The sequence below is a fragment of the Macaca nemestrina genome, chromosome 1 (genome assembly GCF_043159975.1).
Source record: "Macaca nemestrina isolate mMacNem1 chromosome 1, mMacNem.hap1, whole genome shotgun sequence".
Lineage (NCBI taxonomy): Eukaryota > Metazoa > Chordata > Mammalia > Primates > Cercopithecidae > Macaca > Macaca nemestrina.
This window is the reverse complement of record NC_092125.1, coordinates 1066835-1094782: the sequence shown is the minus strand read 5'-3', so window position 1 is coordinate 1094782 and position 27948 is coordinate 1066835. Positions and strand designations below refer to the sequence as shown.

The following is a 27948-nucleotide window of genomic DNA, read 5'->3' as shown; positions in this document are numbered from 1 at the left end:
CTAGAAATGAATGTACCTACCAGAAAAGAAGGTACCTGCTAGAAAAATTTTAATTATGTTTCTATTGGACAGTCCTGCACTAGGGTGTTCAAATCAACTTGGAAAGAGGAAAGAAAAAAAGGGAATTGGGAAGGCCATTATTATTCTTTCATGAAAGAGAGTATCCCAAATACTCTTGTCTCAGCCCTCAGGACTTCTTTATTCCTCAGGCTATAGATAATGGGATTGAACATGGGGGTAAGGATGGTGTAGAAGACTGCCAGGATCTTGTCTTCGGTTAGTGGGCAGAGATTCCTGGGCCAAAGATAGGCGTAGGCAGAAGATATGTCGTAAAACATCACAACAGTTAAATGTGTTGAAATGGTGGTGAAGGCCTTTTTTCTCCCCTACTTTGAGTGCATATGATAGACAGCAAATAGGACTCGGCCATAGGAAGCAGTGACACCAACAAAAGGAAAGGAGAAAGAAGCTTGTACTTACAAAAACCATATATTCATAGACCTAAGTATCCATAGAGGCAATAAGCAACATGGCTGGGACATCGCAGAAGAAATGATCAATGGCCCTAGACCTGCAGTAGGGAATATGGAGGGCACAGACTGTGTGTGCCAAGGAGTTGATGGATGCCAGTGTTCAAAAACCTAGGATCATCTTCACACACATCATTTTACTCATACGGATGGGATAATGGAGAGGGTGGCAGATGGCCACATAACGGTCGTAGGCCATGGAGGTCAGCAGTAAGCCTTCAGAACCCACCATGGTCAGGAAGAAGAAACTTTGCACACCACATCCCAGGAAGGAGATGCCTTTCTGGCCAGAGAGGAAGTTGTACGCCATCTTGGGGATGGCGGTGGAGATGTACATCAGGTCCATGAGGGAGAGCTGGCTGAGAAGAAAGTACATTGGTGTGTGGAGACGAGGATCCATGTGGATAAGGTGAATCATGGCCGAGTTACCCACCGAGGCCTGAAAGAATATGAGGATGATAAGGCACAAGAGGAATATTCCAGTTTGATTTGGCGGAAGAAGACCCAACAAAATGAAATCATTTGAAGTGTGATTTCTCCATGAAAACTTTCTGCTGTAACTGTGTCGAAAGAGAAATAAAAACAAAAGCAAAGCAGAAAACATGAAATGAAACACAACAGAAAAACAAAAAGGAACTGACTTTATGAATGTTTGTTTAGAATAAGTTGTTTCTCCTCTAATACTGCAGGTTTTGTTAAATCAACTTCTACATCCGGATGCAATGTTAGCTTTCTAGTTGTTTCTGGTAAGCCTCTCTGGAAGTCATAGATACATGTGAGTTCTTTCAGTACAAAGTCTAACTCTGTAGGCAGCAAAGATTAAGACAATAACTAAAGTATTACTTTCTAGATAACTCCTGGCCAGCCAAATCACGCATGAGTTATCAACAAGTCACAGGAACTGAGGAAAACAGGAATACCTACATTCCACAGTGTTTTAATTTAATAGGGCATAATTACAATAGAAGCAGGGATGTGTGACTCGTGAACTTTCTATAGGCTTAAATTATAAGTACGGAATTACCTAGCCCTCTTCTTCATCTTTAATTTCTCATCTTTCCTCCCCAGCTGACACTACTCCAGCCAGACAAACCTTGATCCTCCCATTGATACTCTGCCTTTCGTGTTCCTGACAGGCACTTCTGTGCCTTTCCTGAAAATGTGCCCACCAGTCAAATCACCTTTTGAACTGTAAGTGTTTGGTATGTCTGATAAGATCCATGTTCATTATAAAATATTATTTAAATATTCTCTGTTTCCTAATAATGTTTTCAGATTTGAAGGCCTACAGAACTCAAAATCAAATGCACAGACATTCGCATACAATATTCTTTTCTTCATGTAAATAAATTATACATAATAAAGGTCACAGATGACATAATAGGCTTTTTAAAAAAATTGTGTTTGCCACAGCTGCAAGCAATAACTAGTATCATAATGGAAATGTAAAAGATGAATAACTATTATAAAATTACGTATGTGTGTGTATGTACATATCTACCCATTATCTCTCTATCTATACTATATATAGGAGTCTTTAAGGTGCCACAAATTATTCCAACTGTTCTTTCCATTATTTATTATAATATTTCCACAAAACAAATTCTACATATTTAGGTGTTGGGAGCAAGCCCCCCCAAATCTGGCCATAATCTGGCCCCAAGACTGGCCATAAACAAAATCTCTGCAGCACTGTAATATATTCATAATGTCCCTAATGCCCAAGCTGGAAGGTTGTGGGTTTACAGGAATGAGGGCAAGGAACACCTGGCCCGCCCAGGGCAGAAAACCACTTAAAGGCATTCTTAAGTCACAAACAATAGCATGAACGATTTATGCGTTAAGGGCATGTTCCTGCTGCGGTTAACTAGCCCAACCTATTCATTTAATTAAGGCCATCCCTTCGTTTCCCATAAGGGATACTTTTAGTTAATTTAATATCTATAGAAACAATGCTAATGACTGGTTTGCTGTTAATAAATAGGTGGGTAAATCTCTGTTCAGGGCTCTCAGCTCTGAAGTCTGCGAGACCCCTGATTTCCCACTTCACACCACTGTATTTCTGTGTGTTTGTCTTTAATTCCTCTAGCGCTGCTGGGTTAGGGTCTCCTCGACTGAGCTGGACTCATCATTTAGGCATTAGAATCTTCATTTTTTCAAATATTTAAAATATTATTTAGAGATGTAAAGAATAACCTTCTCTAATACTGTTAGTAATGGAATAAGATTTTGAACACTTGTAGCTGTTTCAAATTTCTAGTCATTTCAATACCACTAGTTTAGTAGTTATTTGGTAAATGCCTTCCTGTGTGTACAATATCTTATTCAACTTAAATTGTGTGATTGTTGCTCTTCTGCAAAAGATCAAGCCTACTTCAATTTTCAGACTTGTTTGAGGTATACAGAGATTAGAGAGGATGCTCACTTTCTGTTCTTGTGGTTTGGTTTTCATTACTGTAGATGACCGCAGAGTCAAGCACCTGCAAAGCTATTCAACAGGAAAAGTAAGTGTGAGCACTAGGGCATTTGTGATTTATGGCTTAAGTATTTCTTCCTATTTAATTAGGTAAAACAACAAAATTCAGGTTAAATGTTAATAATTGAGAATAAAGAAATCAAAAGTCCAAAAATAAATAATGTTCCCTTTCTGGAAAGTTTGTCTAGCTTTTTATGCCTAGGCCTTTCCTTGGGATTTTAATTTATGGCTCACACTTTTATAGTCTCTCTCGCTTTACACCACCTCGAATCTGGCAATTTGTTTTTTTCTTCATGCAGTCTTCCAAGTGGCATTAATTATCATTGTGGCAATTCTTATATTCCCAATGCCTGGGTGACTTCTTCCTCTACTTAGGCTTGGGGTGAGATGTCATGTTTTGTGAGTGATCTTCTGTCTGAGGGAGCTATTGATGCCACATCCTGCTCAGCATATTGATTTGGATAGACATCTTGGGTTATTTATTTTTCAACTTTTACATCAAAAAAAATTATTAGTTTGTTGCCATGATTTACATGTAGTAACTGAAACTCAACTTTTACTCCATATAAGCTTGAGTAGCATTAATACAATTGTGAAAGAGAGCCTGCCACAGAAAAATGCAAATGCATTTTTATGGCTGCCTAAGGGACAGTCACAGTGAAAAGCCGGGAACATGACAGGTGCAGTGTAGCATTGGACATGGATGCCAGATGGGATCACAGGCATCCTCTGCTTCTTGTAGATCTTTAGAAATAAAAACTGATCAGATAGAACATCTAAAAACCATCATTATGATACATTCATTTCTTCAAAAAATGTTCAATGAGTTTCTGTTTTATGACAGTGCTACTAGCTACTGGCATGCTTTGATGATTAAAACACAAAAGATTTTACAATATGTAATTAAAATATAGTTGATTATACAAACAATAGACCAACAAACTCAACCATGAAGTTTGAGGTTGTGTAGTGATTAGAATTCTAAAGAAAACTAAAGGAGCAGAGGGATCACTGGACTAAACAAAGAGATTCAGAAAGTACTACAAAAGACTTTTCTAATCTCCAGGCCATGTATGATAAAGATTGACTTTGTAACTGATCTGGCCACAGTTTATCAGTAAGAACTATCCTACTCATTTAGTTCCAAACAATTATTTGATTCATTTTATCAGATTAATGTATTGAGAGTCTTCTATGCAGTAGTCACTGAGTGAGGCAGTGGAGATAGAATAATTCATCAGGTGCTGTCACATCCCTAAGTGGGTGACCAACTGTCCTGATGTACCCAGGCCTTAGGGGATCCCCAGCATGCCCTGGAAATTGGAAAAGCCTTTTGGAGTACTTTCTGAATTCCTTTGCTTAATCCAGGTTTAAATCCAAGGGAAGAAATGTGTCAGCAGGATCCCATGAGGTGTGTCCAATACCAAGCCCTGAACAGGCTGACTTGGGTCTAAGTTTATGTGTGGCATCCTGGAGTTGTTTTGAAGGCAGACATTTTGATACTTTCTTGCATAGACCACAGCTGAGAGTATTATAAAGATTGTTTTATCGTAGTTACTACAATAATGATTTTATTTCCAAAAATGGAAACCTGGCATGTTGTTAGACAATGGAAGAGAATAGCTACTATTAGGGTCCTGTGAACCTGGGACTGGGAGCGTTTAGGTCATGGGACATTGTAATTTGAGTATAGGATGTATTTCCATTGATGTCCAGCAGCTTTCCTTGTTAGACATGGGACCTTATTTAATGCACCAGAATTACATGAAGCATCACTCTGTCGGTTACATTATAGCTGGGAAAATATTGTTCCTGTGGCTGCCAGGTGAGTCTAAGATTAGTGACTGCCTTGACCATTCTTGTTGACTTAAAGAATGACATTGAGGCAAAATTAATGCAGAAAGTTAATTTGGGCCAATGTTTCTGGACTGCAGCCCAGAAACACTTCCTTGGGAAGTACCCTGGAGAACAAAGAAGAGACCCAAGTTTCTTTTTTTTTTTTTTTTTTTAATTATTATACTTTAAGTTCTAGGGTACACGTGCATAACGTGCAGATTTGTTACATATGTATACTTGTGCCATGTTGGTGTGCTGCACCCATCAACTCGTCAGCACCCATCAACTCGTCATTTACATCAGGTATAACTCCCAATGCAACCCCTCCCCCCTTCCCCCTCCCCATAATAGGCCCCGGTGTGTGATGTTCCCTTTCCAGAGTCCAAGTGATCTCATTGTTCAGTTCCCACCTATGAGTGAGAACATGCGGTGTTTGGTTTTCTGTTCTTGTGATAGTTTGCTAAGAATGATGGTTTCCAGCTGCATCCATGTCCCTACAAAGGACACAAACTCATCCTTTTTTATGGCTGCATAGTATTCCATGGTGTATATGTGCCACATTTTCTTAATCCAGTCTGTCACTGATGGACATTTGGGTTGATTCCAAATCTTTGCTATTGTGAATAGTGCCACAATAAACATACATGTGCATGTGTCTTTTTAGCCGCGTGACTTATAATCCTTTGGGTATATACCCAGTAATAGAATGGCTGGGTCATATGGTACTTCTAGTTCTGGATCCTTGAGGAATCGCCATACTGTTTTCCATAATGGTTGAACTAGTTTACAGTCCCACCAACAGTGTAAAAGTGTTCCTATTTCTCCACATCCTCTCCAGCACCTGTTGTTTCCTGACTTTTGAATGATTGCCATTCTAACTGGTGTGAGATGGTATCTCATTGTGATTTTGATTTGCATTTCTCTGATGGCCAGTGATGACGAGCATTTTTTCATGTGTCTGTAGGCTGTATGAATGTCTTCTTTTGAGAAATGTCTGTTCATATCCTTTGCCCACTTTTTGATGGGGTTGTTTGTTTTTCTCTTGTAAATTTGTTTGAGTTCTTTGTAGGTTCTGGATATTAGCCCTTTGTCAGATGAGTAGATTGCAAAAATTTTCTTCCATTCTGTAGGTTGCCTGTTCACTCTGATGGTAGTTTCTTTTGCTGTGCAGAAGCTCTTTAGCTTAATTAGATCCCATTTGTCAATTTTGGTTTTTGTTGCTGTTGCTTTTGGTGTTTTAGACATGAAGTCCTTGCCCATGCCTATGTCCTGAATGGTATTACCTAGGTTTTCTTCTAGGGTTTTTATGGTATTAGGTCTAACATTTAAGTCTCTAATGCATCTTGAATTAATTTTCGTATAAGGAGTAAGGAAAGGATCCAGTTTCAGCTTTCTACTTATGGCTAGCCAGTTTTCCCAGCAGCGTTTATTAAATAGGGAATCCTTTCCCCATTTCTTGTTTTTGTCAGGTTTGTCAAAGATCAGATGGCTGTAGATGTGTGGTATTATTTCTGAGGACTCTGTTCTGTTCCATTGGTCTATATCTCTGTTTTGGTACCAGTACCATGCTGTTTTGGTTACTGTAGCCTTGTAGTATAGTTTGAAGTCAGGTAGCATGATGCCTCCAGCTTTTTCTTTTGACTTAGGATTGTGTTGGCAATGCAGGCTCTTTTTTGGTTCCATATGAACTTTAAAGCAGTTTTTTCCAATTCTGTGAGAAACTCATTGGTAGCTTGATGGGGATGGCATTGAATGTATAAATTACCTTGGGCAGTATGGCTATTTTCATGATATTGATTCTTCGTATCCATGAGCATAGTATGTTCTTCCATTTGTTTGTGTCCTCTTTTATTTCACTGAGCAGTGGTTTGTAGTTCTCCTTGAAGAGGTCCTTTACATCCCTTGTAAGTTGGATTCCTAGGTATTTTATTCTCTTTGAAGCAATTGTGAATGGAAGTTCATTCATGATTTGGTTCTCTGTTTGTCTGTTACTGGTGTATAGGAATGCTTGTGATTTTTGCACATTAATTTTGTATCCTGAGACTGCTGAAGTTGCTTATCAGCTTAAGGAGATTTAGGGCTGAGACGATGGGGTTTTCTAAATATACAATCATGTCATCTGCAAACAGGGACAATTTGACTTCTTCTTTTCCTAACTGAATAGCCTTGATTTCTTTCTCTTGCCTGATTGCCCTAGCCAAAACTTGCAAGACTATGTTGAATAGGAGTGGTGAGAGAGGGCATCCCTGTCTCTTGCCAGTTTTCAAAAGGAATGCTTCCAGTATTTGCCCATTCAGTATGATATTGGCTGCGGGTTTGTCATAAATAGTTCTTATTATTTGAGATACGTTCCATCAATACCGAATTTATTGAGAGTTTTTAGCCTGAAGAGCTGTTGAATTTTGTCAAAGGCCTTTCTGCTTCTATTGAGATAATCATGTGGTTTTTGTCTTTGGTTCTGTTTATATGCTGGATTACGTTTATTGATTTGCGTATGTGGAACCAGCCTTGCATCCCAGGGATGAAGCCAACTTGATCGTGGTGGATAAGCTTTTTGATGTGCTGCTGGATTCGGTTTGCCAGTATTTTATTGAGGATTTTTGCATCATGTTCATCAGGGATATTGGTCTAAAATTCTCCTTTTTTGTTGTGTCTCTGCCCAGGCTTTGGTATCAGGATGATGTTGGCCTCATAAAATGAGTTAGGGAGGATTCCCTCTTTTTCTATTGATTGGAATAGTTTCAGAAGGAATGGTACTAGCTCCTTCTTGTACCTCTGGTAGAATTCGATTGTGAATCCCTCTGGTTCTGGCCTTTTTTTGGTTGGTAGGCTATTAATTATTGCCTCAATTTCAGAGCCTGCTATTGGTCTATTCAGGGATTCAACTTCTTCCTGGTTTAGTTGTGGGAGAGTGTCAGTGTCCGGGAAATTATCCATTTCTTCTAGGTTTTCTAGTTTTTTTGCATAGAGGTGTTTATAGTATTCTCTGATGGTAGTTTGTATTTCTGTGGGGTCGGTGGTGATATCCCCTTTATCATTTTTTATTGCATCTATTTGATTCTTCTCTCTTTTCTTCTTTATTAGTCTTGCTAGCGGTCTGTGAATTTTGTTGATCTTTTCAAAAAACCAGCTCCTGGATTCATTGATTTTTTTGGAGGGTTTTTTGTGTCTCTATCTCCTTCAGTTCTGCTCTGATCTAAGTTATTTCTTGCCTTCTGCTAGCTTTTGAATGTGTTTGCTCTTGCTTCTCTAGTTCTTTTAATTGTGATGTTAAGGTGTCAATTTTAGATCTTTCCTGCTTTCTCTTGTTGGCATTTAGTCCTATAAATTTCCCTCTACACACTGTTTTAAATGTGTCCCAGAGATTCTGGTATGTTGTATCTTTGTTCTCATTTATTTCAAAGAACATCTTATTTCTGCCTTCATTTTGTTATGTAACCAGCAGTCATTCAGGAGCAGGTTTTTCAGTTTCCAGATAGTTGAGCGGTTTTGATTTTCTTAGTCCTGAGTTCTAGTTTGATTGCACTGTGGTCTGAGAGACAGTTTGTTATAATTTCTGTTCTTTTACATTTGCTGAAGAGTGCTTTACTTCCAATTATGTGGTCAATTTTGGAATAAGTACGATGTGGTGCTGAGAAGAATGTATATTCTGTTTATTTGGGGTGGAGAGCTCTGTAGATGTCTATTGGGTCTGCTTGGTGCAGAGTTGAGTTCAATTCCTGGATATCCTTGTTAACTTTCTGTCTCATTGATCTGTCTAATGTTGACAGTGGGGTGTTAAAGTCTCCCGTTATTATTGTATGGGAGTCTAAATCTCTTTGTAAGTCTCTAAGGACTTGCTTTATGAATCTGGGTGCTTCTGTATTGGGTGCATATATATTTAGGATAGTTAGCTCTTCCTGATGAATTGATCCCTTTACCATTATGTAATGACCTTCTTTGTCTCTTGATGTTTGATGGTTTAATGTCTGTTTTATCAGAGACTAGGATTGTAACCCCTGCTTTTTTTGTTTTCCATTTGCTTTGTAGATCCTCCTCCATCCCTTTATTTTGAGCCTATGTGTGTCTCTGCCTGTGAGATGGGTCTCCTGAATACAGTAAACTGATGGGTCTTGACTCTTTATCCAGTTTGCCAGTCTGTGTCTTTTAATTGGACCATTTAGTCCATTTACATTTAAGGTTAAGATTGTTATGTGTGAACTTGATCCTGTCATTATAATATTAGCTGGTTATTTTGCTCGTTAGTTGATGCAGTTTCTTCCTAGCATCGATGGACTTTACATTTGGGCATATTTTTGCAATGGTGATACCAGTTGCTCCTTTCCATGTTTAGTGCTTCCTTCAGGAGCTCTTGTAGGGCAGGCCTGGTGGTGTCAAAATCTCTAAGCATTTGCTTATCTGTAAAGGATTTTATTTCTCCTTCACTTATGAAACTTAGTGTGGCTGGATATGAAATTCTGGGTTGAAAAGTCTTTTCTTTAAGAATGTTGAATATTGGCCCCTACTCTCTTCTGGCTTGGAGAGTGTCCGCTGAGAGATCTGCTGTTAGTCTGATGGGCTTCCCTTTGTGGGTAACCCAACCTTTCATTCTGGCTGCCCTTAACATTTTTTCCTTCATTTCAACTTTGGTGAATCTGACAATTATGTGTCTTGGAGTTGCTCTTCTTGAGGAGTATCTTTGTGGCATTCTCTGTATTTCCTGAATTTGAATGTTGGTCTGCCCTACTAGGTTGGGGAAGTTCTCCTGGATGATATCTTGCAGAGTGTTTTCCAACTTGGTTCCATTTTCCCCGTCACTTTCAGGCACACCAATCAGACGTAGATTTGGTCTTTTCACATAATCCCATATTTCTTGGAGGCTTTGTTCATTTCTTTTTACTCTTTTTTCTTTACATTTCTCTTCTCACTTCGTTTCATTCATTTGATCTTCAATCATTGATACTCTTTCTTCCAGTTGATCAAGTCGGTTACTTAAGCTTGTGCATTTTTCACATAGTTGTCGTGTCATGGTTTTCATCTCTATCAGTTCTTTTAAGGTCTTCTCTACATTGATTATTCTAGTTATCCGTTCATCCATTCTTTTTTCAAGGGTTTTGGTTTCTTTGAGCTGGTTACGTAGTTTATCCTTTAGATCTGAGAAGTTTGATCGACTGAAGCCTTCTTCTCTCAACTCATCAAAGTCATTCTCCTTCCAGCTTTGTTCCATTGCTGGCGATGAGCTGCGTTCCTTTGGAGGGGGAGATGCACTCGGATTTTTTGAATTTCCAGCTTTTCTGCACTGCTTTTTCCCCATCTTTGTGGTTTTATCTGCCTTTGGTCTTTGATGATGGTGATGTACTGACAGGGTTTTGATATGGGTGTCCTTTCTATTTGTTAGTTTTGTTCTAACAGTCAGGACCCTCAGCTGTAGGTCTGTTGGAGTTTGCTTGAGGTCCACTCCAGACCCTGTTTGCCTGGGTATCAGCAGCGGAGGCTTCTGAAGATAGAATATTGCTGAACAGTGAGTGTTGCTGTCTGATTCTTGCTCTGGAAGCTTCGTCTCAAGGTGTACCCAGCTGTGTGAGGTGTGATGTGTCAGTCTCCACCTAGTTCGGGATGTCTCCCAGTTAGGCTACTCAGAGGTCAGGGATCTACTTGAGCAGGCAGTCTGTCCATTCTCAGATCTCAACCTCCATGCTGGGAGAACCACTGTTCTCTTCAAAGCTGTCAGACAGGGACTTTTACATCTGCCAAGGTTTCTGCTGCTTTTTGTTTAGCTATGCCCTGTCCCCAGAGGTGAAGTCTACAGAGGCAGGCAGGCCTCCTTGAGCTGCTTGGGCTCTACCCAATTTGAGCTTCCTGGTGGCTTTATCTACTTAAGCCTCAGCAATGGCGGGCACCTCTCCTCCATCCTCACTGCTGCCTTGCAGTTAGATCTCAGATTGCTGTGCTAGCAATGAGGGAGGCTCCGTGGGCATTGGACCCCCCAGGCCAGGCATGGGATATAATCACCCGGTGTGCCGTTTGCTAAGACCCTTGGTAAAGTGCAGTATTAGGGTGGGAGTTACCTGATTTTCCAGGTGTTTTGTGTCTCATTTTCCCTTGGCTAGAAAAAGGAATTCCCTTCCCCCTTGCCCTTCCCAGGTGAGGCGATGCCTCGCCCTGCTTCAGCTCTCGTTGGTCGGGCTGCACCTGTGGACCAGCATCAACTGTCTGACATGCCCCAGTGAGATGAACCTGGTACCTCAGTTGAAAATGCAGAAATCACCTGTCTTCTGTGTCGCTCACGCTGGGAGCTGGAGGCTGGAGCTGTTACTATTTGGCCATCTTGGGCGCCACCTCTCGAAAGTCATCCTCTTTAAGAGAACAGGAAAGTCTCCATGGAGGGATGATTTCCATGTAAAATCTTGGGAGAACAGAGGAAATGGAAGCTTTTAGAAGTGCTGGGGAAGAGTGTTTATGTGCAAGAAAGAACCCAAGTTATGAAAAAGATGCAAGGTAGCTCAATTTGTGTAAATATAAATACTTCAGTTTCACCTGAAATGTAAACTAAACATACCACATTTTACAATTTTTCTTGTAATTAAAAAGATTTTGACCTAGCAGAATGTCTGCAAACTCAAAACTCTTGTTCCAGAAAGAATAACCTAGTATTTGGATTGAAATGTATGTATGTGGGGAGAAATTTGAGGCAAGTAATTAACTGAATTGTTATTTTAATGTAATATTTGGTGTTTCTGTCCTCTAAAATCAGGTGCTAAATATTTGGAGTGAAACATGTTGGAATTATAGTGAAGATTCCCTCAATATAAAATCTAATAGATGTTTTATTGGTAGCAAATGATTATCACAGACCCCACTGTACTAGTTTTTGTATTCCCAGATTGACTCATTTGCCCTCTGCAATGATTCTTTCTCATCAATATATTTCTGCTATAAATTCTGACCACCAAATGCATAACATTCTAAGGTAATCTGCATACATACATGATGTACTAAAGTGAATTTAAAAAGGACTTTAAAATATGCCTCTGGTAGTTCTGATTTTTACAAATATATTCAATAAAGCAAATTTAATATTATTCCTCCAATATAGTTATAATTTTGTCCTCATTGAGCAACTTCCCTCTCTGCTCCTTATCCCCCCATGTTTCCCAGCCACTAGTAACCAGTATCCTACTCTCTACTTCTATTAGATCGGATTTTTTACCTTCTGTATGTGAATGAGAACATGGAGTATTTATCTTTCTGTGGCTGGTTTATATAACTTAACATAATGTCATCCAAGCTCATCCTGTTGCCACAAATGACAAGATTTCATTTTTTTAAAAATGACTGAATAGTATTACGTTGTGTATATAGACCACATTTTCTTTATCTGTTCACTGGTTGGTGAACACGTAGTTTGATTCCCTATCTTGGATATTTTGAATAGTGCTGCACTAAACATTGAGGTGCAGATGTCTCTTAAGTGGGTCAGTTTCCTTTCCTTTTGATATATGCCCTGTAGTGGAATTGCTGGATCCTATGACAGACCTATAATATGATTTATAATAGCTATACTAATTTACATTCCCATCAAGAATGTATAAGACTTCTCTTTCTCTACCCCCTCACCAGCATTTGTTATTATTTTGTCTTTTTTGATAATAGTAAGATGATGTGTCATTGTGGTTTTGATTTGTATTTCCCTTACGATTAGTGATGTTGAACATGTTTTCATTACAAAGCATGCATCACTAACTCTCATTTTATTTTGCAGATACGTTATTATAAGGTTTAAGTTTTACACTAGTTTTTCTTCTTTCTTTATTATTTATTCATTTATTTTTTTAGTTTAAAAAAAAGTGAATTTCATGATGGGTCATCAGAATCACACTTTGCACAGCGATTTCATACTTTTGGGACTGTTCTCTTCTTCCCCAACAAGTCTGGTTTTCTTCTTATTTATATTCGTCATTTTCATTATGAGTGTAACAGGAAATACACTCATGATCCTCCTCATTTGCAGTGAGTCCAGACTTCACACTCCAATGTATTTTCTGCTCAGCCATCTCTCCTTTATGGATATCTTGCATGTTTCCAACATCGTTCCCAAAATGGTCACTGACTTCCTGTCAGGCAGCAGAACTATTTCACTTGCATGTTGTGGGTTCCAGGTGTTTCTGTCCCTCACCCTCCTGGGTGGTGAGTGCCTTCTCCTGGCTGCAATGTCCTATGATCGCTATGTGGCCATCTGTCACCCACTGCGCTATCCGACTCTAATGAAGGAGTATGCCAGCACTCTCATGGCTGGAGGCTCCTGGCTCATTGGGGTTTTCAACTCCACAGTCCACACAGCTTACGCACTGCAGTTTCCCTTCTGCGGCTCTAGGGCAATCGATCACTTTTTCTGTGAAGTCCCTGCCATGTTGAAGTTGTCCTGTGCATACACAACAAACTATGAACGAGGGGTTTATGTAAGTGCTGTGTTATTCCTGGTGATCCCTGCCTTCTTGATCTCTGCTTCTTATGGCCAAATTATTCTTACTGTCCTCCAGATGAAATCATCAGAGGCAAGAAAAAAGTCATTTTCCACTTGTTCCTTCCACATGATTGTGGTCATGATGTACTATGGGCCATTTATTTTTACATATATGAGACCTAAATCACACCACACTCCAGGCCAGGATAAGTTCCTGGCAATATTCTATATGATCCTCACACCCACACTCAACCCCTTAATCCACAGCTTTAGGAATAAAGATGTTCTGGTGGTGATAAAAAATATGCTCAAAAGTAAGTTTCTGCATAAAAAATGAATAGGAAAATTCCTGAACGTGCATTCTATTTCTACATTAAATACCTGAAGGATACTCATGATAGATTTTCTAGAAAGAAACCAATGCTTCTATCTTGCACATATAAGAAGTGAATATTTCAGAAACCTTGTTAATAATAAATTATAACCTGTGTTTGTGTTGTAAACATATACCTCTAGAAATGTATTGTTCCTTCTGTGGTACCAATTATAATCATGCAACAGTTATAGGAAGTAAAAATTACCCAAGGCGTCCTACTTCCTAACACTAAAATTGTAAGACTTTATAAGAATGTCTTTAAAAATACAATCCCTTATGCACTGTATAACAAACACAAATCCATATAATGTCTATTTTTATAAAACTTTGTAAAATTATATTGCTAACTATCATTTATGAAAAATCCACAAATTCCACATGAAATCTCCATTATTCTTTGCCTGGTTTGTCAACACCTTTGTTTAGTAAAGTTTTATATATATACCTATATACATATATAATTTGTGTTAAAACTGAATTACTCATATGTTAGAAGCAAGTCTATAATATCAGATAAGATTATAAAAATTGTCTAATTTCATTTATGCATATAGTATTGTATTTTACAAACTTCTAGAAATTCATCCTAAAATTTTTTTTCAAAGAAGATAATATTTCTATTGAGAATTAGTTAATTTTTTTATTTTTTTAGAAACAATAAGATGCACTTTGTAACTTTCCAACATACAAAGAGCCTGGATCAAATCTGCCTTCTGGCAGCTGGGCACCACGTCGGCTCCCCTGGAGGCTCCTGCCTTCCTTCACACTGCACTGCTCACTGGGTGGCTCTGGCCCTGGGACCTGGTGGTAGGGGCTGAAGAAAGGCGGCTGGGAAGCCAAGTTCTGCTCTCCTCACGCGGTGGCCTGCGCCTGTCGTCTGCTTGTTTGGCTACAGAACGCCTGGGAAACCACTGGTGTAGGTCCAAGAGCCCAAAAGCTGAGAAACTTGGAGTCCAGTATTTGAGGGCAGGAAGCATCCAGCCGGGGAGACAGACGGAGGCCGGAAGACTTGGGCCAGTCTAGTCCTTCCGTGTTCCTTGGCCTGCTTTGATCCTAGCCATGCTGGCAGCTGCTTAGATGATGCCCACCCAGACTGAGGCTGGGTCTGCCTCTCCCAATCCACCGACTCAATGTTAGTCTTTTGTAACACCCTCACAGACACACCCAGGAACAATGCTTTGCATCCTTCAACCCAATCAAGGTGATATTCAGTGTTAACCCTCACACCCTCGATGTGGTATCTGGGTATTGCTGCTCATTATTCAGGGCCCAGGGCTCTTTAGTTAATAGGTGCTGAATGTTCCCAGAACTGGGTCCTTCCTTTGAAGGCAACGGGTTCCTTTCTGACCCAGGGTGTGTCTAGAAATGTCATCTGGGAGGTAGGGCCTGGAATGGGGGCCTCATAACTCTGACCTGTCTTCTATCCTGCTGTGGCTTGGCTGGTATTCTAGACACAAGACAAAATCCTCCCAAATCTTCCCTCTCTTCTCCTCAAGCAGAAGGAAGGAGTTTCTTTCAGAGCTTTGAGCTGAGCAGCCTGAGGTTAGGGGAAGGGGTGATGTCAGCACTCGCTTCGCCGTCCCAGCTGTTGTCTCAGTACATCACACGCCCCTCAGTCTGCTGTCTTTGGACCTAGTTCTGCACCAGGACTCACCTACGAATTGCTGTCCTTATGGCCTAGATGGCCTTTCAAGTTTGCTTGAGACGCAGAGTGCTGTAGTCCTTGGTGGGGAGGTTGGCAGACACTCAAGTTTAGACCACTGGGATTGCTTCCCCTCTGACAAGGACTGCTTTAAATGCTCCCTCTGTGGGCAGGTGTCAGTTGAGTTTGGTCCTGTTTTCCTTTTTGCTCTAACGGGACAGGAGTGAGTTCATTGCCTCACAATTGGTGTGTTCTCCTTCCCCCAGCACCCAGAGATGATATCCGCATCGTGCCACGCTGATGGCGGGTGGGGAGGGCTGATGTCCACGATTCAGGACTGTTTTTAATCCCTTCAGGGCCTCGTTCAGTGATATGAAACCAGGTGCTGTGAGTGCTCACCTGATTTCTCATTCTTAGAAAGGTGTTGTTTTGTGTGTAGAGAGTTGTTGACTTGGTGTCCTTGCAGGGGAATGGTTGTTGGAGCTTTCTATTTCATCATCTTGCTCAGCCCTCCCTCTATTGAATTTTTTTTTTTTAATGTTGTGTTTCACTATGTTGTCCAAGATGGGGTCAAACTCCTGTACCCAAGTGGTCCTCCTTCCTCAGCCTCCTGAGTAGCTGGGATTACAGGCCCACTCCACTGCACCTGGCTTTGCTGATGTTTATCATTATCTGTGTAATGATCCCACTAAGGAATTTTTGATAACTTTTATTTACAGTTTTATCAACCTAATTGCATTCTACCTTTGTATTTTAGACAAACTTTAAGGCTGTTTAGCCTTTCTCATGAAATAATTCATTCGATATCTAAAGATTTTGCAAATAACTGTGTGGATCTCTGTAAACATATTCCATTATATCATGGTTTACCCAAGTCATGTTAAACCCATGTAATTCTTTCTCTGGGGAAAGTAAGCATGGTAAGGGAATTAGAAGCCTTCCACAGTAGTCTCCAATTAGGCATTTCCCCCACCGGAATCCTTTCTCTATAATGAACATCCTACTTGAGAGGATTCCAAATGATGCAATTACCAAAGGAAAATAAAATCCCCATGTTTATATATTGTTGGATTTAAGTTACTTTGTTTTGTATTTATTTTCTAGTGTCATATTCAAGTGCTTAAACATGGAAGATATTCCTTATTTAAGGACAGATTTTGTCATTTTAATCATTCCACTTATGTTTGGCTCCCAGTGAAGGGAGACGAAACTGTGTTTGATAAGTTTCCTCGTCTTTTTCCGGAAAGAATTAATCACCAGGAGGGGTAAGTAGCTATAACAAATGGATGATTCTGAACTCATAATTTCAAATGCACATGTTTGGAGCATCTCAATATTTAAATTTCTATAGAACATCTCACTGCCTAAATTTCAGAGACATACCACTGGCCAAGGTGTTAGAGAATCTTCTATTTGTAAGATCTTGCAGATAATGATGATTCTTTTCCATGGACAAGTCATCTTTCTAACCTGACTATATCTACAAAGGGCTATGGAAATAATCATTTTAATTGAATTTTAATTGCATTAATATCAATCGAAGATAAAATTAAAACTTATTTCTAATTTTTACCTAATTTTTCAGCTTCTTACATTTTCATTACATATGGGAAATTTCCTCCAAGTAGTGATAAGGTAATAGAATCTTGTCACCCTAAGATGGATAAGGTGGCTAGAAAAGACAATCATGAACGTGACTAATCATTGTCTAGAACTTGTGGAACAAGCAGTTATTGAAAGTTACCTCAATGCCAAGTTATTGTCTAATCAAATTTACATTATTCTATTTTAAACTTCTTTGTGAAAGCAATCTAAGTTCCTTCTATTAACATGTTTTACATTTTGATTGATTATCTATATTCTACTTTTTTTTTTTGAGACAAAGTCTTTCTCCTGTTGCCCAGGGTGGAATGCAGTGGCGTGATCTTGGCTCATTGCAACCTACACCTCCTGGGTTCAAGCTGCCTCAGCCTCCTGAGTAGCTGCCACCACAGCTGGCTATTTTTTTTTTTATTTTTTATTTTTTATTTTTATTTTTAGTAGGGACAGGGTTTCACCATGTTGGCCAGGCTGGTCTCAAACTCCTGACCTCAGGTGATCCACCTGCCTCAGCCTCCCAAACTGCTTGGGATTATAGGGTTGAGCTACTGCACCGTCCTGTGTCCTACTTTTGAAACCCAATCTTTTTGAAATCCTAACCTTCATTTTATAGTGTCTCTATTATATTTTTAAATATTAACACCAAAATACCAGCATCAATATTTAACACTTATTATTTAATGTGCTAAGTAAAATATATGGCACAGGTATTCAATAGATAAATGAATAAGTGACATTTTAAACTTTTGTTATTATTTTAGTTTCCTTTGACACTATGTCAGGCAGGAAATTTAGGGACCATCTCCATTTTAATACAGACTTCTTTGCTTACCAAAAGGAAAATTACTAGAAAAAAAAAAACTTTGAAATTAAATCTAGCACTTTTGAAGACACAATGGAATGCAAAGAGGAAGAGAAGGAGGAAAGAAGAAAAAATGAAGAGAGAGAAATGGAGGAGAGGAGGAGAAAAGACAGAAGGAAAGAAAAAGAAAAGATGGGAGGAGAGAAGTAGTGTGAGCAAACTGCCCAGAAATTTAGAATTCATAGTGAAGGCAGATAAAAATCATATAAATGTTTATTAGTGTTAACTCTGGCCCACCCATTTTCCTAAATAAACATCATATGTAAATGTGTTTTTCTTTCAAGGTGGGGATTGTAATCCCAGTTTTTGAGAAAGCACAGCAAAGTCTCAGAATGTAAGCAGACTAAAATCATGAGCCTATAACTGGCAAAGTGAGATTCCAGATAAAAAATGTGTCCATCAGAAAACCCTACTTTCTGATAATGATGTCTCTAGCACATTTATACTGGCTACCACTTCATGGTTATAGTGTAAGTTTCTCTGGATGGTACACAACAATCAGTTGGTTCCTGCAGTTTATTAGTGGCATGGAAAGAGAAGAAAGTGATGGGAAATTTAAAATACCGGCAAAATCTACAAAAGCTCTGATCATTAGAGAAAATCATATACAAAGAACAGTCTTTGGAACGGAAATTGACAAGTGCTATAAAGGAGAAATAACTTGTCTTCTACTCAGCCAGCTATGTTCAAAGAATAACCGTCCACCCTTGACAACCTAAAGTAGTGGCATCATAATGAGGCAAAGGTTCAGCACTGGCAAAATGGATGGAAACACGCGGATCAATTGCTGTTGGTGACTGAATTATGATCAATAGACATTGTTTATTTGTGTGTGTATGTGTTTATGTTTGTGTGTAAAATCTTTGTCCAGTTTTCATAGCTAATTTTGAATATGTGACATGTCATCAGATGAATCATTTCAAAACTTTTTTTACCATGTGTTCATAATTCTAAATGGTTCTTAGAAAAATACCATCTTTATCATGTTTGTACCAAAGATGCATTTCATATATTAAGCCAAATTGCCAATAATAAAACTGTTAGTCCAAAATGTATGGAAATGATAATTAATAAAAAATAATTTTAAAAAACTACCATATGTTACCAAAAATGTACTAGTGTACAGTGAACTACATTCTTGACTTTTAAAAAATTACCTTAATAAGGTTGCTTTGTTTGCATGACATTGATTTAGGCTTAGATAGGTAATTACCCTATCTTAAACCTTCTATCTTGTTTTATTAATCACCTCTTTATTTCTTTTTCCAGGTTATTCAGTCAGGTCCTTTCCCCATCCCCCCCAATTGATTGGAACCTTTATATTTAAAACAGTAAATAATTCACTTTATCGCCCTAAGAATTTTCTGTGCGTTCTTGTTAAAATCTATATTTTTCTCCATACAATTTTTTGAGAAGTAAACACTAATAAGTTTGAAAAATGATCGTCATATGATGAAATGATCATTCCAATAATTCCAAAACTTTTGCTCATTTTCTTAAGCAATTTCCCTATCCTGCACAAATGATTGATAATATATGAGATATATTACTATATTTTGTATAGTAATTTATTCTATTACATAAATTTTGTTATAGCTATCATATTCTTTCTCTATCATACTTTATTATACCCAGTATTTTATACATTTACCTCTATACAATCTTATTGTTGTATTTCCTTCCCGTTAGCTTTTGGTAAACAATTTTCACTCTTGTTTTAGGTTAGATGTCTTCTTCCTAGGTTTTATTAAAATAATTATGTCATCTCTGAAATACATAATCTTAAAGTTTTGGTTGAATTTTTATGAATTTGTTTACTAAGAATTACCATCTGATGATATTTATTCTAACAATTCCATGACTTTCCATATTTTCTATTATATACATGCTTTAAAATATGTCTTTTAGTATATTATTAAAATATTATTTAAATATCGAGTAATTATAATTAGCTATGTGACAATATTTTAGACCAGTACAAAAAGAAAGATTATTGAATATTGCTAGTTTTGTATAATTCTAACTTTTAAAATGAACTTATACATAATACTTTCAGCAACTATTTGTATTGTTTTTAATTTTTCAAACATAGTCAAGCTTTTCAGCCTAAATGTAATATGAGTTCCAGAGATTATCACTATATTGTGCTCATAGTTTAGGCCCCATAAATCCTGAGAGCATTTAATATTGTTTCAGATAATTTCACTAAATACTTTTAGAACATGGGACGTGTAGTTAATAAGACATTATTTGCTATGGTAGTGTGTATAAGCTAGGCTGTTTGTCCGGAAGAAGGAGTAATAAAAATTAAGTCCTGGTGGTGAATTGCCCATTCTTTACATGGTATTTGAGAATAATGACGTGTATATTTTGGTATTAAGACCAATAAATATTTTTGTATTTCCATGATTCATTCTCAAGCTCTTCCTAATGTTTGGTTTACCTTTTCCCCCAAGTTTATAAAATTGTGTCTACATTCACAGAAAGAAAGAAATACTAATTAAATAATAAGGTCTGTAATGGCACTTTCATATAAATGTCACTACATTTATAAAGTATTTATATTTATATATTCCTTATTTATGACCAATGTAATCAAAAGAGAAATGAGGAGTCCTTGAAATTATATATTTGACTAATTCTGTCATGTCACATATATAAGAAAATTGAGTCAGAGAGTGAACTTATAATACTTATAAAGGAGAAATATAACTTGTTCAAACAAATCATCTAAATACTCTATGTTATTTTCACTTTATATGTTATTCTGCGGTTTGTAAACATCCTTATTTTCATATCATCATTTATAAAATGGAAATTTTTCTGTGGATGAACTCCATGTATTGAATAGGAGAGAGATGTATTCATCCAAAGAGCATCCAGAAAATTCAACTGTGTTTAATATTGTCATTTTGCTTTCTCTTAAGGGCAGCCAACATTATTACATGAACGTTTCAGATGTCATCTCCTTTGATATTTTGATTTCAGCCATGAAAACAGGAAATCAACATTTTGGGACAGATTTTCTACTTGTTGGTCTTTTCCAATACGGCCAGATAAACTCTCTTCTCTTTGTTGTCATTGCCACCCTCTTTACAGTTGCTCTGACAGGAAATATTATGCTGATCCACCTCATTTGGTTGGACACCAGACTCCACACTCCAATGTACTTTCTGCTCAGTCAGCTCTCCATCATTGACCTCATGTACATCTCCACCACTGTGCCCAAGATGGTGGTCAACTTCCTCTCACAGAGTAAGACCATTACATTTATGGGCTGTGAGATTCAAACGTATGTGTTCTTGGCCCTTGGTGGAACTGAAGCCCTTCTCCTTGGTTTTATGTCTTATGATCGCTACGTAGCTATCTGTCACCCTTTACATTATCCGGTACTTATGAGCAAGAATATCTGCTGCGTCATGGTTGCATGTGCATGGGCCAGTAGTTCTGTCAGCACTATCATACATACATTGCATGTGTTTCAACTTCCATTCTGTAGGTCTCGGCTCATAAACCACTTTTTCTGTGAAGTTCCAGCTCTACTGTCATTGGTGTGTCGGGACACCTCCCATTATGAGTATACAGTCCTCCTGAGTGGACTTACTATTCTGCTGCTACCATTCCTGGCCATTCTGGCTTCCTATGCTCGTGTGCTTATTGTGGTATTCCAGATGAGTTCGGGAAAAGGACAGGCAAAAGCTGTTTCCACTTGTTCCTCCCACCTGATTGTGGCAAGCCTGTTCTATGCGACCGCTCTCTTTACCTACACGAGGCCACACTCCTTGCATTCCCTTTCACAGGACAAGGTGGTGGCAGTATTTTACACAATTATCACACCTCTACTGAACCCATTTATCTATAGCCTGCGAAATAAGGAAGTCACGGGGGCAGTGAGGAGACTGTTGGGATAATGGATATGCTGTAGAAAATATGACTTCAGATCTCTGTGTTCATTGAGGATTAACAACCTAAAAAGCTGTTCCTGAAAACTATCTAGAAAGATGTAAATACTTATTTTCTATATAGAAGTCACAAAAACAGTGTTTATCAATCTTGTTTAACTTGTAAAGCAATAGAAGTCAGCCTTCTCAAATCTAAGTTCCCCTGGCATTTTAATACTTTGACTTGCCCTCTTGAATAATCTGAAATGTGAACCATAATAATAAAATCTACTTAAACATTTAACATCAAGATAATCTATATAACAACCAAAGTTAACAGAGAGAAAAATGCATAATTCATTTATTCCTTCTTTCACTCAAGGGTTTTAATGCTTTAATTTGTGTGTGACACTGTTACAGACACTGGTCATGTGAGAGTAAACAAAAATAAAAGCTGACAGATATCTCTGCTGATGGGCAAACAATTTCTGTTTCTGTTTTTTTTAGTGGTTTTCATGCTTGATTGATTAATAAAGTTTCTTTAAGAAAATCCAGTGACTGAAATTTATTAATATTGAATAATGTGTTAATAGGAAAGCAATTGGTGTTTTCTTATCTTGAGGAATAGAAGAGTCAAAACTTACAGCATCTGATGGGAAAATCATGACAGGTGGTGGTAGAGAAGAGAGTGGGGTGAAAAAAAGACAGTATCTGTTGACGTGACTCTTTCCGTTCTGTACCATAACACCTTTTGTGCATGCAAACACGCCACACACACCACAGGCACACACATAGGAGGTGCACACCACCCAGGGCCATCCAGGCACTTCTGCCAAGTTCCTTTAAGGGGGATTACACAACTGCTTTTCCCTCTTCCTCTGTTTCAGAAAATATTCTCTTAAGACACAATACACATCATCCAGTCATTTCTTTCTTTATTTTCTTTCCTTTTTTCTTTTCTTTTCTTTCTTTTTTTTTTGAGATAGAGTCTTTCTCTCTCACGCAGTCTGGAGTGCAGTGGCTTGAGCTCGGCTCACCACAACTTCTGCCTCCCGGGTTCAAGCGATTCTCCTGCCTCAGCCTCCCAAGTAGTTGAGATTACAGGCGCCTGCCGCCACAACTGGCTAATTTTTGTATTTTTAGTTGAGACTGGGTTTCATCATGTTGCTTGGGCTGGTTTCGAACTCCTGATCTCAAGTGATCCTTCTGCCTTGGCCTCTCAAAGTGCTGGGATTGCAAGCGTGAGCCACTGCGCCAAGCCTCAGTCATTTATTAATGCAAAATTAATATATCAAATTGTTGTTATTGATACTATTAATATTTTTTAATATTATCAATATTCCATTATTAAAAATTTGGTTATTTTTTGTTTAATCAATTTGTCCAGAAATACCAGCTTTTGATTTCTATTTTTTCTTTTTCTTCCCCTCTCTTAATTCATTGACCTCCTATAATTACCTACATATTTGAATACAAATCTCAAATAGCACTTTAGATATTATTTTTGAGAATCATGTATTATTATTAAAAATAATTCCACAATGTCTTTTACTGCCTAACCAGTTGTAAGACAAAATGAAAATGTAGAGACAAGTCTCTAAATTTAATATTTTCTTTGGGAAGAAAGAATTACAGCAAACTGATGGGTCTTGACTCTTTATCCAATTTGCTAGTCTGTGTCTTTTAATTGGAGTATTTAGCCCATTTACATTTAAGGTTAATATTGTTACGTGTGAATTTGATCCTGTTATTTTGCTCATTAGTTGATGCAGTTGCTTCCTAGCATTGATGGTCTTTACAATTTGGCATGTTTTTTGAAATGGCTGGTACTGGTTGTTCCTTTCCATGTTTAGTGCTTCCTTCAGGAGCTCTTGTAAGGTGGGCCTGGTGGTGACAAAATCTCTCAGCATTTGTTGTCTGTAAAGGATTTTATTTCTCCTTCACTTATGAAGCTTAGTTTGGGGATATGAAATTCTGGGTGGGACAATCTTTAAGAATGTTGAATATTGGCCCCCACTGTCTTCTGGCTTGTAGAGTTTCTGCCAAGAGATCCACTGTTAGTCTGATGGGCTTCCCTTTGTGGGTAACAGAACCTTTCTCTCTGGCTGCCCGTAACATTTTTTTCCTTCATTTCAACTTTGATGAATCTAACAATTATGTGTCTTGGAGTTACTCTTCTCAAGGAGTAACTTCTCAAGGAGTATCAAGGAAATACGGCATTCTCCGTATTTCCTGAATTTGAATGTTAGCCTGCCTTGCTAGGTTGGGGAAGTTCTCCTGGATAATATCCTGCAGAGTGTGTACTCAGGAGACCCATATCACATGCAGAGACAAACATAGGCTCAAAATAAAGGGATGGAGGAAGATCTACCAAGCAAATGGAAAACAAAAAAGGCAGGGGTTGCAATCCTAGTCTCTGATAAAACAGACTTTAAACCAACAAAGATCAAAAGAGACAAAGAAGGCCATTACATAATGATAATGTGATCAAATCAACAAGAAGAGCTAACTATGCTAAATATATGTGCACCCAACACAGGAGCACCCAGATTCATAAAGCAAGTCCTTAGAGACCTACAAAGAGACTTAGACTCCCACACAATAATAATGGGAGAATTTAACACCCCACTGTCAATATTAGACAGATCAATGAGACAGAAAGTTAAAAAAGATATCCAGAAATTGAACTCATCTCTGCAGCAAGCAGACCTAATAGACATCTACAGAACTCTCCACCCCAAATCAACAGAATGTACATTCTTCTCAGCACCACATCACACTTATTCCAAAATTGACCACATAATTGGAAGTAAAGCACTCCTCAGCAAATGTAAAAGAACCAAAATTATAACAAACTGTCTCTCAGACCACAGTGCAAGCAAACTAGAACTCGGGATTAAGAAACTCAATCAAAACTGCTCAACTACATGGAAACTGAATAACTTGCTCCTGAATGACTACTGGGTACATAATTAAATGAAGGCAGAAATAAAGATGTTCTTTAAAATGAATGAGAACAAAGATACGACATACCAGAATCTCTGGGACACATTTAAAGCAGTATGCAGAGGGAAATTTATAGCACTAAATGCCTAAAAGAGAAAGCTGGAAAGATCTAAAGTTGACACCCTAACATCACAATGAAAAGAACTAGAGAAGCAAGAGTAAACACATTCAAAAACTAGCAGAAGGCAAGAAATAACTAAGATCAGAGCGGAACTGAAGGAGATAGAGACACAAAAAACCCTTCAAAAAATCAATGTATCCAGGACCTGCTTTTTTTTTGAAAAGACCAACAAAATTGATAGACAACTAGCAAGACTAATAAAGAAGAAAAGAGAGAAGAATCAAACAGACACAATAAAAAAATGATAAAGGGGATATCACCACCGATCCCACAGAAATACAAACTACCATCAGAGAATACTATAAACACCTCTATGCAAATAAACTGGAAAATCTAGAAAAAATGGATAAATTCCTGGACACATACACCCTCCCAAGACTAAACCAGGAAGAAGTTGAATCCCTGAATATACTAATAACAGACTCTGAAATTGAGGCAATAATTAATAGCCTACCAACCAGAAAAGTCCAGGACCAGATGCATTCACAGCCGAATTCTACCATAGGTACAAAGAAGAGCTGATACTATTCCTTCGGAAACTATTCCAATCAATAGAAAAAGAGGGAATCCTCCCTAACTCTTTTTATGAGGCCAGCATCATCCTGATACCAAAGCCTGGCAGAGACACAACAAAAAAAAAAAGAGAATTGTAGACCAATGTCCCTGATGAACACTGATGCAAAAATCCTCAATAAAATACTGGCAAACTGAATCCAGCAGCACATCAAAAAGCTTATCCACCATGATCAAGTGGGCTTCATCCCTGGAATGCAAGGCTGGTTCAACATAATCAAATCAATAAATGTAATCCAGCATATAAACAGAACCAAAGACAAAAACCACATGATTATCTCAATAGAAGCAGAAAGGCCTTTGACAAAATTCAACAGACCTCCATGCTAACAACTCTCAATAAATTCGGTATTGATAGAACGTATCTCAAAATAATAAGAGCTATTTATGATAAACCCGAAGCCAAAATCATACTGAATGGGCAAAAACTGGAAGCATTCCCTTTGAAAACTGGCACAAGACAGGCATGTCCTCTCTCACCACTCCTGTTCCACATAGTGTTGGAAGTTCTGGTCAGGGCAGTCAGGCAGGAGAATGAAATAAAAGGTATTCAATTAGGAAAAGAAGATGACAAATTTTCTCTGTTTGCAGATGACATGATTGTATATTTAGAAAACCCCATCGTCTCAGCCCAAAATCTCCTTAAGCTGATAAGCAACTTCAGCAAAGTCTCAGGATACAAAAATCAATGTGCAAAAATCACAAGCATTCCTATACACCAATAACAGACAAACAGACAACCAAATCATGAATGAACTCCCAATCCCAATAGCTTCAAAGAGAATAAAATACCTAGGAATCCAACTTACAAGGGATGTAAAGGACCTCTTCAAGGAGAACTACAAACCACTGCTCAGTGCAATAAAAGAGGACACAAACAAATGGAAGAACATACCATGCTCATGGATAGGAAGAATCAATATTGTGAAAATGGCCATACTCCCCAAGGTAATTTATAGATTCAATGCCATCCCCATTAACCTACCAATGACGTTCTTCACAGAATTGGAAAAAACTGCTTTAAAGTTCATATGGAACCAAAAAAGACCCCACATTGCCAAGACAATCCTAAGCCAAAATTTTTGCAGTCTACTCATCTGACAAAGGGCTAATATCCAGAACCTATAAAGAACTCAAATTTACAAGAAAAAAGCAACCCCATCAAAAAGTGGGCCAAAGATATGAACAGACACTTCTCAAAAGAAGACATTCATACAGCCAACAGACACATGAAAAAATGCTCATCATCACTCACCATCAGAGAAATGCAAGTCAAAAAAACCACAATGAGATACCATCTCACACCTGTTAGAATGGCAATCATTAAAAAATCAGGATCCAACAGGTGCTGGAGAGGATGTGGAGAAATAGGAACACTTTTACACTGTTGGTGGGACTGTGAACTAGTTCAACCATTGTGGAAACAGTGTGGTGATTCCTCAAGGATCTAGAACTAGAAATACCATTTGACCCAGCCATCCCATTACTGGGAATATACCCAAAGGATTATAAATCATGCTGCTATGAAGACACATGCACACGTATGTTTACTGCAGCACCATTCACAATAGCAAAGACTTAGTACCAACCCAAATGTCCATCAATGATAGACTGGATTAAGAAAGTGTGACACATATACACTGTGGAATACTATGCAACCCTAAAAAAGGATGGGTTCGTCTCCTTTGTAGGGACATGGATGCAGCTGGAAACCATCGTTCTCAGCAAACTATCACGAGGACAGAAAACCAAACACCACATGTTCTCACTCATAGGTGGGAACTGAGCAATTAGAACACTTGGACACAGGAAGAGGGACACCACATACTGGGGCCTGTCATGGGGTGGGGTGAGAGGGGATGGGTAGCATTAGGAGATATGCCTAATGTAAATGACGAGTTAATGGGTGCAGCACACCAACATGGCACGTGTATACATATGTAACAAACCTGCACGTTGTGCACATGTACCCTAGAACTTGAGATATAATAATAAAAAAATAATTACAATTTGGAGCAGACCGGTGGTCATCAGTATGCCCAAAGGACCAAGAGGTTAGACGTTTTATGAAAAAGAAGAAATTTTACATATTACTCTTTGAAAAAAGTTTATTGGCACTAGTAAGAGTTTGGGGAGCTAGCCAGCTCTGACTGGTGAACAACTGTGGTGGGCAAAATTATCCCTAAAATCACAGCAAGTTATCTCAGAAGCTGTAGATAGATCTGGCTTCTAGTTACAATAGCAGTTTCAGCAGTCGGAGTTGCAGAGAATTACATTCTCTGGGAATATTTTGTACCCTGAGTGCTTTGTACTCCTGGTTTGTTAACTCCGTGTTAGTTGGGTATGGCAAGAGTAATCCAGTTCCTATGATCAGCTTTCATACAGTTCATATACAGAACTATACTTCAATCAATTCCTGAATGCTTACTTTTTTTTTATATGGTATTTTTTTTAATATGGTAATAATCTGCCAGACTTAAGAAAACCTTGGTTGTCAGAAAAGAATTCCTCCTCCTTCTCCTTTCCTCCTCCTTCTTCTTTCCTCCTCCTCCTCCTTCTCCTCCTCCTCCTCCTCCTTCTTCCTTCTTCTTCTCCTCCTCCTC

At 38.3% G+C, this 27948-nt stretch overlaps 3 protein-coding genes and 1 pseudogene across 4 annotated transcripts in view; 3 read left to right on the top strand and 1 right to left on the bottom strand.

Moving 5' to 3' along the window:
- LOC105474765 (olfactory receptor 2L8) overlaps window positions 1-27948 on the top strand; it is a 240005-nt gene that overhangs the window by 91986 nt on the left and 120071 nt on the right. For both annotated transcript variants that reach the window (XR_011609899.1, XR_011609901.1), the window contains exon 2: window positions 1599-1721. The gene's annotated coding sequence lies outside the window, so the exon portion shown is untranslated. The remainder of the gene's footprint in view (window positions 1-1598; window positions 1722-27948) is intronic.
- LOC105474769 (olfactory receptor 2L13-like) lies at window positions 141-10048 on the bottom strand (annotated as a pseudogene).
- On the top strand, window positions 7630-16401 carry LOC105474768 (olfactory receptor 2AJ1). The gene has a single exon (XM_011729602.3). The coding sequence runs from the start codon at window positions 12678-12680 to the stop codon at window positions 13620-13622; it is 945 nt and encodes a 314-aa protein (XP_011727904.2). The 5' UTR covers window positions 7630-12677; the 3' UTR covers window positions 13623-16401.
- LOC105474767 (olfactory receptor 2AK2-like) lies at window positions 19755-27158 on the top strand. The gene has a single exon (XM_011729601.3). It carries the CDS (start codon window positions 20623-20625, stop codon window positions 21673-21675), a length of 1053 nt encoding a protein of 350 aa, XP_011727903.2. The 5' UTR covers window positions 19755-20622; the 3' UTR covers window positions 21676-27158.